This window comes from Mixophyes fleayi, chromosome 6 (genome assembly GCF_038048845.1).
Source record: "Mixophyes fleayi isolate aMixFle1 chromosome 6, aMixFle1.hap1, whole genome shotgun sequence".
Classification (NCBI taxonomy): Eukaryota; Metazoa; Chordata; class Amphibia; order Anura; family Limnodynastidae; genus Mixophyes; species Mixophyes fleayi.
Window position 1 is genome coordinate 51,756,512 of NC_134407.1, and position 23,016 is coordinate 51,779,527.

The following is a 23,016-nucleotide window of genomic DNA, read 5'->3' on the forward strand; positions in this document are numbered from 1 at the left end:
CACTCAAACGCTGCCTGCTTATGCTTAGTTGGGGAAGATCCTTCCTAATAACAAAGTAACCTGCTGCAGAGGAGTTTAGTTAAGAATAAGCACTTCAGTTATTGCACATTTATAATTCAGATCTGTAATACACATTGGATGATATACAGGTTATTAATAATCCTTAATATGTGCCATTGTGTTGCGAAAAAGGCACCAGCTTGGATGAAAAATGTCACTTAGGAGACTGTAGTTCCATGTACTCATGACTGTACTTTCACACTACATTAAAAGGGTTAAGTTCTCTCTGATGCACATGGCTGCACCTTTGTTACACTCAAATAAAATACTATTGCTTCACCAAAACTCTGACAATCCCAGAACAAACATCACACGGCTGGAATCAAAGGGACAACAGAAACTATTACACATTGTTTATTATATGCATACAACCATAGCAACAACAGGCAAAGTACTTCTTATGCACTTACATAAGCCCAGGAGCTTGTAAACTGAGCACTCTCCATTCATGTGGTCTGATACAGCCAGAGTATAATCACATAGTGCATACACTACACTAACCAAGTAATATATGGTGTGCTCGACATTTTCTCAGCATTAGTCATGGACTAGAGATACATATGTAATTATCTCAGAAACATAGAATCTGAAGGCTAAAAATAACCAAACGATCACCTAGTTTACCCATTATATTCCATGTTTTATTTATTACAGGCTGTGGGTGTAGGACACAGCCCATCCAAAAACTAGTGCATTTAATTATTTAAAAAATATATCAATACAAATTTTGATGTAACATGGGAGGGGGCCCTGGGCGCCATCTTTCTCTTTGTCGAGAAAAATTATTGGGTCAATAATATCAATACTATGTGCATTTAAATTTAAATGCAAACATAGTAAGTGGTCAAATCTGCCATTGATCAGGTCATCAATCTGCTTGTATGTGGGGATCATTGATTCATATCCTGCAGCTTCTGTTTGTATGAATGTTTTGATCAGTATGCCAAGTTACATTACTTAACATCAAAGTTATAACATAAAAGTTATAAAATATCCTGAGCTGGGCAATCAATCTGGAGTTTTCAGAGCACGTATAGATACAAACTTTATTCCATATACTCTGCTAGTACTAATAAGGATGTCTGTTTAATAAATAACAAATGATAGTAAGCTATTATAATCACATAAGCTCTAATATACATGCTGATAATGCAAATCTCAAACAGGATGAATAGTTTAACTAATAACTGACCTCACTGGGATGAAAGATCAGGAGAGGCTGTTGTGTATTCAGATAAGGTTTATTGGACTCACTTCATTTCTTCTGCTTGCAACCATATATCCCCTTTCCCTGCTATTGCTGTGTAAGGGTCTTGTTTCTGCCAGTTGGAAGTTTTTATTTAATTCCCTTTTGCCATGATAAGTCTCAATTAAAGTGCACCCATAACCTACACGGTGGAATCAGACATTTTGGAAAGATTTTGCAGAAAGAGTCAGATCGTTACCTATTTATTGTGAGGCTGAGCTCATCCTCACAGCCCTTGATTTTATTTTGTGCTTCTAAGTGAGTCATTCCATCTGTGTTTTCTCCATCAATGGATATTACAACATCTCCAATAGAAAGATCAGCCAATGCAGCCTTGCTTCCTGGGGACACCTGTAACAACATAATGCAGAGCTTAGTCAGAGTGTTTTAATCTTGAGAAGGATCACATTCATTCATATATTACACAAACTTGTCAACATTTTGGACCCACTGCTCAATGGTGCTACTCATGGCATAATGCGATTGGGGAAGCCAGGTCGACGCGTTTCGCTGTGGATCGCATTGTTAAGCCTCGTACCCACCCAATTCACAAGGGAAGTGGGCAAGATGCCGGAGGGTGCACTTCTCTCCAGGGAGTCTATGAGAACTTCTAGAAATTCTGTAGTCTCACGAAGATGTCAGCAGAGTAGGCAACTATTATGTAACAATGGCTAGATCTTATTATTGAAAAGAAGTTATGCATAGATGGGCTGTTTGATGTTATTAGTGGCTGTTTATATAACCCGACTTGTATTATAGGTTCAGTGGTTCTTTAAAAGCAAAATATTGTGTTGAATAAAATGAATAACCAGGTTTTATTAGAACCAACATGACAGTTAACAGTCAGAATGGGATGATAATTTAAATAGACCATGGACACATTCTAGCACCTAGAATACACAATTATTAGATACAAAAACTGGTTGTACAATCCTATGCAGTTATACAAATTCAGGAATTGTTTATATTACATTGAAGTCAGAGGTGGAAGAAGGGATTTTTTTGGCATTGAAGGAAAAAACCCCAAACTGTTATCCAGCTCTAACATGAAGAGTCTAGGGGCTAGATTTACTAAGCTGCGGGTTTGAAAAAGTGGAGATGTTGCCTATAGCAACCAATCAGATTCTACCTGTCATTTTGTAGAAGGTACTAAATAAATGAAAGCTAGAATCTGATTGGTTGCCATAGGCAACATCCCCACTTTTTCAAACCCGCAGCTTAGTAAATCTAGCCCTAGTTTGTTATTCTGGGCCTCGTTGAACTTGGAACGCAATGCTAACACAATTTACATTTTTTACAATTGAACATAAATTGCACACACGAACACCGGTAGTCCAGTACAAGCGGATCTCAAGAAACATTTCCAGTTTAACATGAGTTTAAGTACGTTACAGAAAGACAGAACAGACTGCAGAATATGCACAATGCATAGATGTAATATAAATTCCGATCAGAACGCATGGAAAGAAAAAAAATAAATTCATTAACAAGTCATCACCATAATCATTAATAAAAATACATTTTTAAAAAAAATAAAAAAAAAAAAATCTCTTTTACATGATATATATATATAAATGAGGTTGTAAATTTGTTATGTACATAAAATACATTTTTACAGTTTCTCCTACTTGTAAGGACATGTTCTGTCATGCATACATGTCAGTCATCACCATCAGGCAGCACTTACACCTGTCCTGTAACTGGAGCAAGTGATACGGCTAAAAAACATGGAGATGCCCAAAGCTTGAATTGGACAAGTGTGTGTGTGTGCTCTGCCTCACACCTCCCTTACTGTACAGGGTTCAGGTGAGTCTGCTCCTTCCCTCCCTGGGCAGTCAAAGTGTCATTTCCATTTGGACTTGAATTGAATGCAATTGCGTTCACTGCTGTAAAATCTGTTTCTGAGCATCTGCAGAGCGATGTCACACAAGACAGGGCACGCAACGGGGCGTTCATAGACACACAGCAAGAAATGGGATGTCTACTATTGGCCCTACGTCCTTCGCCAGCACCTATAGCCACATGGGAGGGGGCTCGGCGATGCCACTCCAGCCTCCAGGAGCCTCTTCTGAGCATGAGCGAGTACAGCCAGCACCAATATATTAGAACACAAATATGGCCATAGGACAACATTTCCAGCAGGCGCGACACACGTCATAGCTGCCAGGACAGGGGATATAGACTCATTAAATTGGGACAGCTGGAAGGTATGGTATTATCTAGCTGAGGTAAGCTGGAAATCAGGAATGGAGGAGAGAAGAAGTGAGTACTGTTCAAATACAGTGCATGAACAAATGTGGATTATCTTGTCACACTCTGGCATGGATGAGGAAGTCCGAAAAATGGCCTCCTTAGTGAAATATTATCTTTGATGAGAAGCGATGCCAGAGGCTGGCAAAAATAAGGATATTGCTGTTTACACAACGATTCACAACACTTCTGTATTAAAGATCATATATTACAAATATAAATATTCAATATTACAAATAAAAACATGGTCAATGAAACATTTTAATGGGGAAAAATCATTACGACCAGGATCCATCTAGAAAAGAATGTGTACAATGTAATAGCTGCATCACTTAGTTGTTTGAAGCCAAATTATACATTGAACCAGAGCCATTACTGGAATGAGCAGGCGACAGTCTTGTGTGAATCTTCTACTGAAGCAGCTTACTTTAGAGGCTCTGCAGAGACCCGAGGACGGTGATGGATTGGATTTTCCAATTAGACATGGAAGTTATGAGGTGTACATTGCTTATTCAAGATGTGTATTTAGATCTTGTACTGTCATGAGGCAACATGTCTAAATATGGAGCACAACAGTGTTTAAGAAAAAGAAAACGTATCCGCCAAGCTGTTCATCCTACCACAGTCAAACCATAAGTGTGACTAGTCAGAGACAGTACTTTTTGTCCTAACATTTAGCTACCTATTGCACTAATTTATTTACATACCAAACATATTTAGATTACACTGAGGGACAGCATGCTTGCTAACTTTTAGGATCTCCCTTCTGGGAGATTCCAGAGGGGAGATCGTGGTGCAGAGTGTGGGGTCGTAGACGAACAGATCACGTCATTAGGCCATGCCCCTGTAGCTCAAATGCCACAATTTGTGGGATTATACAGCCGGAAGCGGGGGTAGGATGACGCAATTCACTGTGAATCGTGTCATTGGGTGCCGCCCCCACCCACTGCACAAGGGAAATAGCCTAGATGCAGTAGGTAATACTGCACTCCCGAACATTCCGGAAGAGTAAGCAACTATGAAGGAAAGTCTGGCCACCATTCCATGTATGGTTCATCCCAGTCGGTCATACTGTCTCTCACCACTCCTCACTCTAGAATGTAAGCTCTCACGAGCAGGGTCCTCTCTACCTATTGTCCCAATGTCTGTCTTCTGTCTGACTCCCCCTTACATCCTGTCATGTCTTTTGCTGCACTCCATGTGAGTCCCCATAGCATTACTCACACTCCTCTGTGAATTGCTTACTGTAATACAAGTCATACTTGCCAACTCTCCCGGAAGGTCCAAGAGACTCCCGAATTCTGGGTGGGTCTCCTGGAAGAGTATGACAGTCTCCCACATCTGCCTACTTCTTAGTAAAGTGGGCAGAATTAAATCCAAATGGCCGCGATTCACTGAGGGGCGGGGCCAAAATGATGCAATTTTCAGAGTTACGCCCCCTGCACGGCCACCTGTCTCCGAGAGCTCCCGTTCATACTTGCCATAAGTTGGCAAGTATGATATAAGTAGCACAAATATATGAGGTATCTGGCACTACAGACTGTATTATATATAAATAATACCACTTTTTTTTTATTTATTTTTTTTAAATGCTTCAAGATGAGAGAATTGATCCTTAAGGCCGGAGGTGCTCAAACCCAGTCCTGAAGAGCTACCAACAGGTCATGCCGTCATAATTTCTTGCCGCATGCATCTGCACTATAAACAAACAGTCCTTCCTTCCTTCATGTTTGCTAAACCCTATTGTTGCTAGGATAACTTGAGATGCAGCTGGAAGGGAAACCTTAAAGCATTATGTATTATCCAGGATAATGGGCTTCTAATTTGCTTATACCAAAAACTTTTCAGAGCTGGGAATGACAACAGTTCAAGGCTGCCAGTTGCAGGGGTCTGAACTCCTCAACTAAACCTTTAAGTTCAAAATGTATTACAAAAACCATCAAGAGATTTGTGGATAATATAATCCAATTTATTAAAAATTTACTTACAACATACACAATTTATAAGTTATGAGCTCAAAAAATAAAAGAACAATATATACTTAATAGGGATATCGAAAACGAATGTCCATCGGCCATGTTTAAATTGATAAAACTCAAATCAGCCTTTCTTCAATGAGGGATCTATCACTCCTTGGATATACTTGTGATGTAACACCTCCCCAGAGTACTGCATCAATTTTTACATAATGTGCCCGTGGTGTTTGTATGGCCCGCAGCAAGACAAGTGCTGAGCAATGTCCTTTCGCTGACATATCACAATAGTTGTTATTGAGCTCCTTGTTGTATTATTACCGCCCCAACATTCCAGAAGGAACAGAGATCCAGGATGTCAACAAGGTCCTAAACGGAGTTATTATGTTATTCACATACGTTGCTCTATCTCAGTGGTCACGGAACAGGGGTAAAATTACCCCAAATGGGGTAATAATTAAATTCCTGGGGGTAATGCTGCCGATTCACATGCTGTCAGTTGGATTGTAGACCCCTTTAAATGTGAAATTGCTGTTGTACCAGAAGAGGCTCAAGGGTTGTCAGAGGCACTTCTTGAGCTGCGATGTAATAATGAAGCACGTATTGCATTTGAAAACAAAGCAGATCTGTCATATGTTTGGATGTCAACAGCTGCAAAGGCATTCAACATTGCACATGAGGAGGCAGTCAAGAAGTTGCTGCCTTTTGCAACAACCTACCTTTGCGAACAAGGATTTTCCACTCTAATGAACATAAAAACAAAGCAGAGAAATCGATTGGACGCTGAAGACTGTATCCAAATTGCTCCGACATCAAAATGCCCCAATATTGATGCTCTTGTATCAAAAATTAAGCAACATCATTTCTCCAAAACCTGAAGTTTTGAAGATGAAGCTTTCAAAAAATATTGACTAGAGGACTAGTACTCTTTCCTCAATCGTCACAATATCCGTACCGTGATTGCCCAATATAACAGGAGCTCAGGATCGCGGTGCTGCGGAGCACTGTGGCGCCTTACAAATCTACCATAATAATAATCGCTAATGTAACTGTTGCATCAAAGACGATTTACTCAGTCTTACACGTTTCATTGCATTCTAGCAATTTCCTCAAATAATTTTTAATAAATTGGATTACATTATATTATCCACAAATCTCTTGATGTTTCTGTAATACTCCAATTTGCTTAGACTGCAATAACTACTGAGTAAATCATGCATGAGACTCTTCTTAAATATTATTTTCCCCATTTCCGTGATTATTTGGGGCAAAGACCTATTCCATTAAAGTCTATGACTGATACTTAAACTTCATCTTAGCCGAGCATATATTTTATAAGCTCCAGCGCATATTAAAAATGTAAATAGAAAATATGTTATACGTATAAATGTACAGCATGTATACAGAGATCCTATGTATGGAGATAATGTGTGCTTTCACTCACGTATCTGCCCATTGATATCGATCTCCTCCCTTCTATACACTTCTGTATTCTGATAATACTCATAGTTTTGACTGTTAAAGGAAATCAGTGATTCAGGGACTTACTACCGGGAATGGTTCATTAGTGATCTTACAGAATTTAATTTTCAGTGCCAGAATATTCTGTTGAACTGAACCAACACAAACTTCCACTTCCTATTATTGTGTAGATTTAATATTCCTGCCTGAAAGCTATTTAAAATCCAAAAAATGCACAATCTATTTAGAGTATGGCTATTTCCTTTACCCGAGTGCTCGGCCAATAAAAAACAAAACATACAAATGGAGGAAGGCTGGAAACTGCTTTCTCTGACATTCCCCAAATTTGATACACATTGCAGTAAAGCTTGCACCCTCTTCTCACACTATAGTTCTCATTATAACCCACCCAGTGCATTATGGAGACTCATAGAATCCAGGGCATCAGCTCATTCTAATTCTCAGTTTCCACCTGCACAAACCACTGAGAGAGGTTATGTAGAGCATAAATGGCCCTAGACTTCAAGCCATTAGGGCTAAATAAGATTGTATATATGCATGAGTCTAGAGGGCTGTGTTCCTAGAACAGACTGTATGCTGTAGGGTTAGGTACACTGCAGTACAGTGTCTATGGACTAGTGTCATACTCTGAACACTGAAGAGAACTTCTATCGACTTGTGAGGATATTACCTCATACTTGTCGACTTTTCAAATCCCGGAGGAGAGATCATGTGGAGGGGGACGTGGTAATGTTATTGTGGAATTCCCTGCCTCATGTCGCAGAATGCTGTGCTTAATGATGTGATATGTAATCACGTCATAAAGCTCCACCTCCATCACTACCAAGAGGATGCCTACTCTTCTAGGAATCTGGGAGGAATCCCCAAAATTCGGGAGCCTCCTCCTGGAAATTCCAGGAGAGTAAGCAAGTATACCTATACTGGTAATCGAAGGATCCTGTTCCAAAATGAAGAGGTCTTAGAAATGGTCCTGGTGCCCAGAATACATATACAAGCACATTACTTACTGAAAGGAAGTATGATTGTGTGACAACATGAATGGGGAAATAGTATTCTAGTTGATGTATTTTTTGAAGACTTCAACATGACACACAAAAAAAAAAAAAAGTACTAGTGATAGGAAGAACATCTATTCTTGTAACAAACTGCCTACACCAATTATATTTGTTGGATAAATGGCAAAGTAAAATCTGTTGGAGGTTGTCTAAAAAAGGTTTATTAACTTTTAGGACTTAGCTTAATTATGTCTCAAAATGTGAAAATACTGGGTGTAATTTATTTTCAAATGACTAAACAATTTGGGAAAAGAGACAAAAAGGTGCCCTATATGTGACATACCCACAATGATGTTAATTTGGCAACTCTGTCTTACATTCCTTGTAATATAAGTGTTGTCTGTGTATTCCTGAGGATTGGACACAAAGATGACATTGTATAACAAACACTTTGTCACCTGCAGTCTCATCACTGATCTACTGTGGGCGAGCTATGGTCTGTTATTCTGAGTGCGGTGTTCTGCAGCTCCAACCCATCACTACATGTTATTAGGGACTGTTAGAGCATTCAAGAGAAACTACCAAAACTGCTACTGCGAGTGTGGTCTTAATGTTTTATGGAATTAAATCAGTGTCCAGGACAAGTCTTTTATCCAGTCTATTTGTATTTACAATAAGGGTACAAAAGCTGCCAGTCCTAATGCGGGAAATGCACAACAATCAGCGACCCACTCTCAAGTACGCAGTTTTTATAGGCATGAATCTATTCCAAGCATAGAAGTCAACTTCGTCATATGGGAAGGGGTGTAACATTTTACAGACACATCACACGCATAGACATGGTTATTGGCTGCGATGGAAGAAATAGCACTCACAAAACTGTCTCTACGATAGCAAATACTTTTCACAGAGCTAATACATAGTTGGAAACATTTTAAAATGAGGATTTCTATGAACTCCGCTGCTGAGCAGGTGCATCGATGTATAACCTGCAAAGTGCGCAAATTGCATCTTCAATGTTGCCTCTACCCACTTCAGAAGAAAGAAGCGGGATCCAGGATCCGGGAGGGTGAAATATTAAACATACAGTGCAGTCTAGTCAGACCATGGCGAACAACACGTTTACTGATACTTTCATTGTTTGCATTTTAAGTATTCAGTGTAAATATTTACTCCGAGCACAGAGAATTGTCGAAGGAGAATAATTGGATGAAGTCGGCCAAATTGATTAATATTGGTTACCTGTGTGATTGCGATTAGTACGCTACATCTAATAACACAATCTCACAGGTAAACATCACACACACAGTTACATTTATAAATAGTACACATTTATTAAAAGTTCCAATCCACATTCATTTATTAATAAATGAGAGATTATTTATACATCGATAAAATTACAGTAAAGGCAATTATGGTTCAGGTCCTCAGAAATGTGTGGAGTTTGGTCTCATACTAATCCATATTTTACCAGCAGAAATCCGGTGTCAACAGAGTAGCAATCGCACATAGTGATCGCTAGTCATGAGCAATAGGAGATTAATACTCAAAAGCACTCTTCTTATGGGTCAGTTTAAACTGGTTATTGGGCGAAAATACACATAAACAGTTGGCGTGAGCGGCCCCCTCCTTTGTGAAAGGATCAAATGAACTGACCTATGACCAGCAATTTACTGGAACATCGTAAACCTTGGACCAATGAAGAACTTTCTGACTTATCTGTGTATATTTGTGACCTCATCATTGTTTTTTTCTAAACCAAGATGTATATAAACTGGCCCCTGTCACAGGAACAGCCTCTATCAACAGACATCAGCTGTGACGACTGTTCCTGCATCCAGGGAACGCAGTGTATGTATCAGTTATACTGTGTAACATTCAGATTGTATTTTGTTGCTTATTGCCATTAAATCTCTTGTGCTTTGAAATTACATTGATCGCATCGCACACTATTTATTGGTGACAATAGATACGGACATAACAGAATATAAAACAGATATTGAGAGTTACATCCAGAAGAAGGAAAATATGGTGCAGATAGTCCATGCAGAACAAAGAGAGACATTAATCAGAGACAAATTTGTGCACAGCAAGTGAAAATTTGTGTTAGCCGTTTCAGCTATGCCCAATACAATGGGGTCTGTACCAATTAAAAAAAGTGAAAATCAACAACAACTTTTAGAGACCGTTTGTTGCTAGTGGAATATACGAATACAGTGTACAACATTGATTGTATAGGGTCGGAACATATTAATACTCCTGAGCAGCAGACTCCATTGTATTCCTCTGCAACCCTTAATGTCAATTATTGGTAAAATGCCCCCAAACACTGCAATATCGGACAGTGGGTATAAGAAACATACATAAAAACAAACCATACATAAAAACAGAACAAGTACATACGAAGGTGCAGATGTGAGACAGGGTAGACAGGGCCCTGCCTGTGGGAGCTTACAGTCTACAATGGTGGTTTACGGATTTAACTATGTTGTAATATAAGCAATTATTTAAGGTTTCCCGACAAGAATTTTAGGTACGGTATAAACAGGACCTGCAGCCTGATGGTCATTAGGAAGAGCTAGGTGCCCCTACACAGGGATACATAGTAGAACAGTTAGAGGACTGTCTCTTTAACAACTTGCTTCTAAACGCTTGCCATCAAAGGCCTGCTCACTTGCCATCAAAGGCCTGCTCACTTGCCATCAAAGGCCTGCTCACTTGCCATCAAAGGCCTGCTCACTTGCCATCAAAGGCCTGCTCACTTGCCATCAAAGGCCTGCTCACTTGCCATCAAAGGCCTGCTCACTTACCAATAATCCAGAATTTTATAATAGTTCTACAACATGTGAAATACACCCCTGAGATTAGACTACACGTGCTTCAGACAAAGTCCTTTTGTGGATTATCACTTAATACATCACCTCATCAGATTCCAAGTGACCCACGTTCAAAGCCAGGAGCAGGGACAGCTGCAGATGTATGGAATATGTACACCACACACTATTTATAATCTATAACGAAATATGAAGTATCATATGATGCGATGTATCTGGATACTGTATAACAGTAACATTTGGCTCTGTATGTTGAAAGATAGCAAGGTTTAGATATTGTAGGATCCTGACCCCACCTTTATGGTAAAGCAGCAGCATGGTTATGTAGATCCTACTATTATACACTGTATGTGTGGAGAGGGCGATATAGACACCGAGCTCCCAGCTGCTCTCAGACAAGATCTAGTTCCACACAAGACATTACGTTGTGGGGGAATAACGAGCAGCAGTCACTTCCACGGATGCTTCACCCACCAATATAAGTTCCCAAACCTGCTTTGAAGTGTTAATAATCCCCACACCAACCTGCAGATTTTAGCCCATGCCTGTATGGCAGATTTAGCTGTAAATCTTTCATGCAGGTATTATTACAGATTGTAATCAGTACTGGACAGTATCCACTCACGCCCTGTCTTCATGTATGTTACCATGTTCTTATCACTCAACGTTTCATTTATTTACTTAGTTACACTTGCAGTGATTTGTAGAACAACTAAACTATAAATAACTATTCCCTATATGAACATCCATGAGCGCCTATGTACGTATTATTTGTATGTTTTATATAATCATATTTTTAAATAAATAAATCTGCATTTATAAATACTTAGAAATAAATATATATATATATATATATATATATTTATATTTATATTAAACCTACACACACAAAGCGCTTAAAGGTTCTTGTAGAATATATTTGTCTAAGTATAGCATACACACTAACTTTTGTAAGTAGCAAAAATTAAAAATCAAGTCCAACACATAAAACACTGCAATCCAAAAAGGTTACAATAAAGATATCCAAAATGAACCACTAATTAATGCACAAATGAGGGAAGAGGCTTCTGGGCGACCTCCAGTAAGAGACTTCATTAAGCTTTTCTCTCATGACTACTGCAGTGAAACATATCAGACCCAGAATAGCTCTTTGACTATACACTCATAACATGGACTTAAATCCATCAGATTCCCTGAACATAAGCCAGCTCACCACACATTTCTCACTCCTATTATTAGTCAAAGCTATGTGTTCTTTAATTGTCATTCTATGTTTTTATTCACCCCCTCATTTATTGAAGGTATCGATGAGAACTTCCAGTGTCTGGGAATGGCTGCTCTGACTGCTGATATAAGTTAGAAAACATACACAAATTCCCAGCGCTCAACTGCTACCAGTGAAAAATAAAAATTAAAACGATTTCTGAGTACTAATATAGTGTAAACATCTCAGTTGAATACGGTTTTTGGAAGCAGTAAGCCACCCCCACCTTCAAGGCACTTTTGCTACTAGAATGGGCCCAACTCTAAACAATGAGAGTACTTACACTGAGTCACAAATATTTATACATTTTTAAATTGAGGGCAAAAATCCTCCAACGCTGAAAGGGTCAACACTCCCCGGCAGCTGGTGACGCCCAATACATGCCTCGCAATCAATAGTACACAAAAGACAAGCTGTGCAATCAATTTATAGGTAGCAAGAAGTTACCCAAAGGGAGGGAGTTAAAGCAGAAATCTCATTAAAAAATGAGGTATGTTTTAAATCACTGCAGAAGACTATATGAACAATGTTGTCATTTACCATTTTACCTTGGTTGGTTTCCTCAGACTGCTATTAATGATCTAGAATTTTACAGTGTCATGGAGTACCATGGCAACCACAGTCACATTGCACAGGACGAAGTGAGAAAAGAGGCTTTAGAGTGCCCTTCTGACCTCCGTAAGCTACTACGACCCCCTCCCATGCCTGCTGAGAGCCTGTGTAACTGTTAGCCATAGCAGATACTGATTTATAGAACAACAGCTAAGAAAAATGACAACCAAATGCATTCTTAAAGGATGTACTTGGCTTGCCATTTGAAAAAAAAACAATAAAAAACAACAAAAAAAAAAAAAAACCCGTATGTGGGATTTCTGCCTTAAATATGAATTGAGAAAAAGAAGCACTCAAACTACAGCAAAAAGGATTGATCAAAACTTCTAAATTGTTAATAAAGTAAAAAGGTCTTAGTTTCAAACATATGGAAAGCCACCCAACACTTTCAAATTTAGCAGACCTTAATGGGAGACCTAACTCTATTGGAACAATTGTGCGGATCACCAAATCATGTCTCTTATGCACCATCATTGTTTTATTAATTGCCGACAACATATGGAGGATACTGTCACATAGATTGACAGAATGGAAGTGATCTAGGTTCCCATTGTGCAGGAAAACCATGGTTACGCATTTTTTTGAAAATACATTTATTTGTGAAATTAGCTCAAAGACCAAACAGTGTAATTATGAATTACTTACTTACCAGATGGTAAGCTTCAGAAAGGCACAACGACACAGATTTGGTAGTTTTGTCCCCTTATAATTCTTTACTGGGACAAGACCTTTGGGTTGTGTGCAAAGTATTTACTTTGTAAAATACAAATGACCCATAGCTGTCTTACACGGGTCAGTTCTTACCACAACTAAACATAAAAGTACAATTATTCCCTATGTACTAAATGAAAGCTATGGGATATTGAAACAAAGCCCACCCATTTTAGAATGGATTACCAGAATGCATGTTACAGTGTATGTGGTTGAAACCAGATTTAAAGCCAAAGAGGCTTATACAAAATTCAGTAGCGCCTGGTTCTCCCGGTGGGACTTCAGAAACTGAGGCGTATGGGACTCCTTTGGCTGATTAAAAACTTGACACAAGTTAAACGGTGATGTCACTTGGGGAAATGCACAAATGAGGTTGAGGTTGTCTGGGGTTTCACTGACTCTTTATCAAAGCCCCCTTTATCTACCACTGCTGCTCAACTCTGATATAGAAAACCATTATAGTATCTGCTTCTTCGCGCTGATGAAGAAACACTGAAAGGATGCGCTGCTTCCATGACAGGGTGGATTAGAGTGCTGCTAAAGTTACAGGGAAGAATGTGAAAGACCCCCAATGCCGGTCAATGAGAAATCCCTCTCCTCTCTCTGTTGACACCCGTCAGGTCCCCTAGGATCCTGCCACCCAACACCCTGCCCTCTCCGCTGTTTAAAATAAAAACAAGATAAACAATAAATTATATGGAGTTTAATTTTAGTTTTTTTTTATGGTTTATTTATTGATTAACATGGAAAAAGCACAGATTTCTGTGTGTGTGAAAAAAACCAATCAGGTCAATATGCAACTACTCGGCAATGGAGCCAACCCGACAGATCTTTTACAACAAGAGTAAGAGCGCCACGGAATAGTCTCCCAGCAGTTGTAGTGGGAATAATCCTATAAAATAATTTAAGCATGCATGAGACAAACTTATTGTAATTGTTAAGAAAATAAAAAAAAAAAAAAAAAAAAGGGAGTTTCAAAAAAATGTTCCACTCGGGACTGGGGGGCTAAGGGTGCATAGGATGTGGCAGCTGTTTAATTTTCTATTTGTTGCCACACTTACTCAGTTAACAGGCCGAATATAATCTTCCCAAAGAGTAATCCCTGCTGTATATGTAGCGGTAATGATATTTACATTGATACAGTGCAAATCCGCCAAGTAAATTCCGGAAACACATAGCTGAATATTCTAAGGCAAGAATGGAGCATTCAGCAGACCAGACTGATCTTATCTGAGCCACGGAGACTTTTCCACAGTCACATTCTCCAGACTATTCAAGGGAAGTTTTCCGACCCCACAAAACAAAAAGAACAGTCCAAAACTACAGTCTGCATTGTTTGGGATTAACAAAACAAAGTCACGTTCAAGCTACTTTATTTTCTTTCTGATATCCCACATACTATTATTTTTGCGTACATTTCATGAATCTGAAGATCTGTATTCTCTTTGCAAAATCTATGGGCGAGGTACTAGCGTCTCAGCACTCAAGCTTGTTCTCATGGAGAGGACCGCCTAATGAGTCAGAACCTGACCTCCATATATATCATAGCTGCCTACTCTCCCAGAAAGTTCAGGAGCCTCCTTGATTTAAAAAGAAAAAACACAAAAAGTATTCCACATTTATATGCGGCATTATCAATTGTAGCAAAACACACCTTTCCCCTATGTCTGCCATCGATGAAGAATGAGGATATGTGGGACTTGACTACTTTTTATACCTCGCTTTCGGGAGACGTGAAGAAGATTTGAAAACAAGAGGTGGGTGTGACTTAATGATGCTATTCGCAGTATCATGTCCCTGCCCACTCTGTATTCCGAGGTAGGTGGGGCTTGATGATGTAATTTGCATCATTGTGAGACACCCGGCCAATCTCACAGGCAGACAAGTGTTCTTCTGGGAGAATTGCCTACTTTCACTCTGTGCCCTTCACACATGACATTTACCTACTCAGTTATTGTAAAGCATCAATGGGGCTTTTATTTTACCTTTGTATTGGTTAATATACATATGAATAATATTTTTATACATTGGGATGTGGACAGAGTGCACATAGGGATAACATAAAACTTTTTTATGGCACAAGGATAACAATGAATGTAATAAAATAACCTTAAAAATGTACCATGCTTAATTGTGCCCACAGAGGGTAATGTTTAAGATTTCCCTAAATGACGTTAAAGAACTATATTCCTACTGAAAGGTTGCCCATTGTATCCACGGCTAGCTGTACTGTAAAGAGGGGAGGGGGCATTAAAGTAAATGTAAGCACACAGTAGATGGCACCTTAGTGTGGAGACAGACATCTATCCATCAAACACAAAGGAAGAAATGCAGAGGAGCAAAGAGGAAGACACAGAGAGAAGCAATACAGGGCCTCATGGTGGTCACATAGCGATATTGGCGATCAGTACACCTGGGAATGACCCTGTATAAATCGGATCACTTATGGTATGGAGAAAAATCCAGTTGGCAGATGACCACTATTGACTTGCATGTGCAGTAATCTACTGACTGCACTAATAGGCCTGTATGATGAGGTCTCAACCCTGGGAAAACCGTTTAGGCAGCAGTATAGAGTAATAAACATAGTAATAAATACATAAAAATCAAGATTTAGAGAGATAGAAAGCCAAAGAATACAGATACAGCATAAAGAACACCTATAGATGATAAAATAGAGCAAAGGTCCTAAAACAGAGACCTAGAGGACAGTCACCGAATTCATATGTAAGACAAGAGGTACATTTAGTAAACCTGCAAGAGTCTCCTGTAAAATCAAAGCACAATAGTATTAATTAGGCAAATAAAGATGCAATGTAGATAAAGCAGATTCCATAAAAAGAAGAAAGGTTACAGGGTTAACACAAAGAAATTTACATAGTGAAACCCAGAACATAGCTGAATTCTCACTCTTCCTGTTTGTCTGTGTGCAGAACATTCTCCATTCTACTGTTTACACAGAGACTGAGTGATCTGAGCAAGACAATGCTGGTCTGATAATGACCTAATGTGTAACTCAACCATGAGGATCTCCATAATCTCACCTCCCTAGCTCTGTGCTTTGTACCATCTCTGGCAATGCTGTGAATATGGACAAAGCCGGCCGTATCGGTGTCCTGTGCACCTATGGTAAATACAATAAAACTATTCCCTTTGTTCCTTGTCCTATAGCTTCAGAGCCTGCAAAATGTGGTACTACTAAACTTGGAGAACAGCCAATTGCATTCTGTGGTCCATATCTGGGCTTGCACTAATTACGCGAAAGTAACTATGGAAAGAAACATGGAGAAGTGTGTTTGTTTCCATTTTGTCTGGTTTCCATAAACAATGGTCAATCAATCCCAACATTCTCCAGGGTATTAAATCTATGATGAATGATGATGCCTGGAATTGCACTCAGCGAGCAGAACAATGGAAGTGGTACTGTGCAATTGAAGAATAATAAAGGCAAGAACAATACTATGGAATGTCCAGGGATATTAAACTTCACACAACGTGTGTGTATAAAGTTGACAACTGTATCCTGTTGCTTCCTGTTTAACAGCACAAACCCCACATCCCAAATGGCACCACACACACACACACACACACACACACACACACACACACACACACTCCACCTTTCAACAGCTGTGGGACCTAAAAGCTATATTAAGTTTGTTTTGTTACCAACTAGGGGTAAGACGGTTGTTACAAATAAATGCCCATACACATGGGTGCTGAACAATAATGCTAGTTAAAAAACGTACACCAAATATTGTAGTCTGTTCTCCCTGCAGATACTGTACCATGTACTTAAAGAGCATCCCCATAGAATTCCTTTTTTACTGAACTGTAACACAAGCGATTGCTGACGGAAATGTCATCACTGCTGCGAATCAAAGACTTGTAAGAAAGTGTCTCTAGATTAGTATTTTTTGACTGTGTTTAATAGGCTTAAATGAACACTTTAAAGGAACGGCCATGTATAGAAAGCCTTGGCCAGTCCTTTTAGCATTCTGCTATAGCGAGCATGAATCTGCTAGTATAATGCTCCTAACCACTCTGATCTCTAGCAGCGGCATCAGGCTGTGCGACCAGCCCAGTATAAGAGAGATATTATATAATAACTGCTAGAGTGCCATACCCTGCCTAATTCTGATTTATGAAAACATTTCTCAACAATTGACTCATATGTCTTGCCACATAAAAGGACTACCAGCCCCACGCTAATCGCCAGAGGCATTTCTAGTCAGATCTATAGCAGTACTGAAACTTGTTTACAGCCTTGATCCCGACAGCCAGATGTTGTTTCTCAAAGCTGAGCAGTCTCTGTTGTATGTAAAATGCATCATTGTGCAATACAGTATATAAAAAAAAAAAAATCACCACATTCTAAGAAGGCCCTGCACACCTGGGGCCTGATTCATTAAGGATCTTAACTTAAGAAACTTCTTATTTAAGTCTCCTGGACAAAACCATGTTACAATGCAAGGGGTGCTAATTAGCATTCTGTTTTGCACATAAGTTAAATACTGACTGTTTTCATGTAGCACACAAATACTTGATATCTTATTTGTACACTGAAATTTAAAGTTGATATTTGTGTGCTACATGAAAAAACAGTCAGTATTTAACTTATGTGCAAAACAGAATGCTAATTAGCACCCCTTGCATTGTAACATGGTTTTGTTTGTCCAGGAGACTTAAATAAGAAGTTTCCTAAGTTAAGATCCTTAATGAATCAGGCTCCTGGTATATATCAAAGATAAAGTTACATTGAGAAATGAGAAGATTATATAAACATTTTCACACAGTCATATTGACCAAACTCTTATATCAGACAATTAATGGCCTTAAACACCTGTACTATACATAAATTGCAGAGTCATAACTGAAGCCACAGCATAGGTAGGTAGGCCAAAAGTCTCATTTGCAACTTGATACAGAGCTTCCCCTACCTTAACTGACTATCCGATCCCTTATTCCACTCATCTTCCCTTACCGTTACTATTCAGTCTGCTTAATTTGAAAGGGAAAAATCAAAAACACTTAAGCTTTTCTGCATAAGGGACAAATTTGCACAACTCAATGTCACGCAGATAACGATAGTGTGTGTACATACAGTATATGAATATATCCTTAGATGGTAACAGAACTTTTCATATTTAATTTCACATTGTTCAATAGTTATGAGTGAATAACTTTGATTCTCTGTAATTGTTCATTTTCTTTATTGCTCATTCCTAAATAAAGATATTAAAATAAAAAATCCTTTTATACAGAGTTTGAAACACTGTCTTATTCTGGTCTCTCAGCTCATACATAGTAAATGAGTGCTCTCAGGCGTTATGGAGTAGAAGTATAGCAATCAGAAATGATCAGATTATAAATTGAAACAATGTTAAATGGAAATGGTCAAGAACTAACCAGAATGATGATAGAGGATTATCATTTACATAGAAGTTGTTAGGAGGTATTATTTAGGTTACCCTGTAATCCATCCTGCCTGACATAACTGTGATTACGGCTTATCATAAATAAATAACTCCGGTTTTCTTTCCCTGCATTAGATTTTCCAATATAATGGAAAATGAGATCTGGGATTTGGCCCCAAGTTGAAGCCAGACATTATGTTTGTGGGAAGCACTATATAACGTTCAAATGTCAGAGCAGTGGTCACATAGTCCAAGCAGTATGGCTGGAGCATCCAATTATAGACTAATCAGCTACAAAGACCTTAACCCCCCCCCCCAAACTCATTCAAAGGGACAATCCCAAGCCCCAAATCTCATAAGGGGAGGAGCATGCACAGAAGTGGGAGGATCTTTGCCAAAAGTGAGTGTTTTGGGCAATTTGTGGGTGAGATTTGGGTGGATCGGGGAAGGGGCTTATATTGTCCCATTGTGCACATATAGATGTTGGGAAGTATGACACAGACACTATGTTGTTTGCCACACACTCTGTGATAGAAGAGTAGGATCTATTGCCCTTGTCACATGTCCCATTTGAGAACTGTGCATTGCACACCATTACTGTTACTATACAGAGTCAAACAACTTAAACAGCAATGTCCGGTTGCACTGTGCGGGAACTGACATCTTGTGGACTGACAGCTACTTATGAGAACACAGCCTCTTCATTCCCTATGTACTAGTTCTGCGGAATGGTTATATCGTTAGGAAAGGTCCTCTCCGGTATCAGATCCGATCAGCTAAATTACAAACTCAGTGGCTCAGTTTCCATTACACATATATTTAAAGAGAATTACTATTTTTTAATGGACTTATTCACACCTTTAGGGCTCTTTCATCGTTAAGCGCTTTTCATCCACTAAAGCCTGAAAAGTGCATTTTCATTTTAAACAGGATAAACAGTTTCTCTTGGGCTCATGCAACCAATGCATTCAAAATTGTTACCGCTGCGCTTTAGAATGCAGCATAACTGACTTGTCATGAGTTATCAAGCGCTGCCAATACCATAAACCCAAATTTACTTCATTTTATTATGTCCATTGTAAGGTGGATACAGTCACATTTCCGACACTAGACATGTGGACAGGTTACCTGCCGACATGAAAATGTCAGCAGGCTACATGGCGACACTTCCATTGTGGGGACCCTCCGGCATTGGTCTTTTAAGGTAAGCATTGTGACAATGTCGACAATCACACTTGTCCACATTTTCAAGCTGTCACCACAATGGAAGTGTCGGCATGTAGCCAGCTGACATTCCCAGAGTCGGAAAGGAGTACCCAACCCAATGCAAGGAGTTGCTATCATTTATTATGTCACCTAGCAGCCTTAAATTCCTAGTATTTTTCTAAATACATATATATATATATATATATATATATATATATATTATACACACACATATATACACACATTCTTTTAGTACATGTTCTTGTGTATTAAATAATGTATCCAGTACTAGTAACACCAATATAGTACATTTTCAGCTCGCTTTCACTAACAAAAGTTCTTTTAAACAGTGCTTTCAGTTTCTGGTTTTACAAATACCATGTTATTCACTTTATAGGTTCTGGCCTGTTCAATATGTAAGAACACCCTTGCGAAATTGATGAGCTCATTCTGGGTTTTTGCCAAACTAAAGCGATCCTACCTTTCCAAATTCAAGTGTTGACACTATTATACATATTATAGAAAAGCACGGATATGCATTTTTTACTTTTTTTGTACAAAGCTCAGAAGATAAATGTTATATTTAGAACTAAACAATAATTTTCTGTATTACCTACAAAACAACAGAACCAATACTCAGATTCCAGAAACCACTCATTTCAACTGACAATGTTCATTTTGTCATCTGAAATCTAATCACATTATACACTTCTACTTGAAGACAGGTTTAATTATAATAATATATTTTAATAGCTAACATCTGAAATGCAGCATTTAATTATTGCAACGCCAAATCATAGAACTTTTATGTAAGGAAGGGAAGGGACAATACAGTCAGCTAATAGTGTTCAGGAAGCCAATGTACCCCACCCTTCTTTAGTAATAGCGTTATTACCATTCAGGTGTCATTAGTGCAATGCAGCTTCTCAATGAAAGAATGTGTACAGATAAGAACAGTGTGGAAAGTCCGGATAAAACCGCATAGTTCATGGAAACTCAGCATTATAAACTTGTGGGTTGTTTCTCAGGTTTCACTAACAATGTACAAATAGAAAGAATATTGTCACCGACTGATACAGCAGCCAGTGTGTGTACAAGCTCAGAAGACTGATGCATTCATTGTATCACCCCACGTGAATGCAGCCGGGCTCTCACAGCTGTTGTATAGCAGCACAGAACATGGACACTTACCCTAGAAATAGTTAAAGGTTGATCAAAGTCTTTTCCTCCTACAAGTCTGAATCCCCACGGAGCGGGTCCTGCGATAATGATGCGTTTTGTGGCCATTCTAGTAAAGTGGAGAGGAAAGATGTGCCCTGTACTTCAGTCCCTGCAGGCACAGGCTGTGGATGATCGTGTACAGCAGGATCTTTTCCTGATTACTGAGCCCTCTAGCACTAAGGGGTGTGGTGAGTGACAGCCATACAAAGGGTTTGAAGCGCTCCACAGATTCCCTCTTCTGGCAGCTCGCAGTGGATCTATTGGGCTCTGTGTTGGGATGGTCCGGTCACATTCCCTCCCCTCTCTGACACTGTTTCCTTGTATGGAAGAGCAGGGATCCCAAACTTCGGGAATGTTTACACAACCGTGCATTCCTCACAGATACCTCCCTTATACTTCCATGTCATTAACCACAAACCACGGTACCTTGAAAGGACTCCAGGCAACTACATGACTTCTATTGTGTTTTTGCAGGATTAGGTAAAAGCCGGAACTTGCAGAACTACAGTGCCCATTGCAGCTTGGTGTCTTGAGTTAAGCTTGCTGTGTTTTTCTGCTTGTATAGTGCATTCTGTTCTCTTCAGTATGTGAAACAACTATTGCACATATTATATCGCACCTATATTGTATGTATGTATATATATCTCTACACACACACAATATATTTATATATATTTCTGTATATCACAGCTATATATTCTAGTTATCCGTTCTACCTGTATGAATGTATGTCGGAATGGAGCACTGAGTGCATTACCCATCCATTCCGGCTGCCGGAATGGGGCTCTGAACACTTTCGGCATCCATTCTGGGTCCCTGAATGGGGCTCTGAATTGATGCTTAATGTACTCAGACCTCCATTCCGGCACCTGGATTGGATGGTTAGAGTACTTTGAGCCCTATTCCAGCAGCCGGAATGGATGGTTAGGGTACTCTGAGCCCCATTCCGGCAACCGGCATGGATGAATAATGTACTCAGAGCCCCATTCCGGCACTTGGAATAGTTGTCTAAGATACTTAGAGCATAATTCTGACAGCCTGTATGAATGGCTAAGATATTGAGATATCCATTCTGGCAGTCGGAATGGAAGGCTAGGTTATAAGATATGATATATATGTAATATATGTATAGCTATACATTCCGGTGTTCCGGCAATTCTGGTTTTCACCCACACCCTGTTTTTGCAAAGTGCTGCTACTTGACTGGAAGGGTAATTTTGTAGAAGAGAACTTCCTACATGTTGATGTGCATTGGACGAGGTAGCATTAGCCACAAGTATATAATAGGGGTTGGGTACGAAATTCCGGTGATGGAAATGCAGACACTTATCCTGTTGACACAAAAAAAAATTGACAGGATAAATGCAGACACATCCATAATACCTACATGCTGAAAACGTAGACATTGTGATTGGCGATAATAGAAATGTCGACAGTCACAATGATGACATTAAACAAGCAACGTCATCAAAAAATTGAAAACAATCATCATCACCATTTATTTATATAATGCCACTAATTCACTCACATCAGTCCCTGTCCCATTGGAGCTTAAAGTCTAAACTCCCTAACATATACACATACACAGACCAAGAGAGACTAGGGTCAATTTGTTAACAACCAATTAACCTACCAGTATGTTTTTGGAGTGTGGGAGGAAACCGGAGCACCCGGAGGAAACCCACGCAAAGACAGGGAGAACATACAAACTCCACACAGATAAGGCCATGGTCAGGAATTGAACT

At 39.2% G+C, this 23,016-nt stretch overlaps 1 protein-coding gene across 4 annotated transcripts in view; it reads right to left on the reverse strand.

Annotated features, from left to right (window-relative positions):
• PDLIM1 (PDZ and LIM domain 1) overlaps positions 1–21,547 on the reverse strand; it is a 48,053-nt gene extending 26,506 nt beyond the window's left edge. The window contains exons 1-2 of one of the 4 annotated variants that reach the window (XM_075216521.1): positions 21,242–21,547; positions 1,506–1,657 (exon numbers count right to left, since the gene is read on the reverse strand). In XM_075216521.1, the coding sequence (XP_075072622.1) occupies positions 1,506–1,657; positions 21,242–21,337 (248 nt within the window). In that variant the 5' untranslated portion in view covers positions 21,338–21,547. The remainder of the gene's footprint in view (positions 1–1,505; positions 1,658–21,241) is intronic. The other 3 variants (XM_075216522.1, XM_075216523.1, XM_075216524.1) reach the window with 3 other exon arrangements.
• Positions 21,548–23,016: the final 1,469 nt, after the last annotated feature.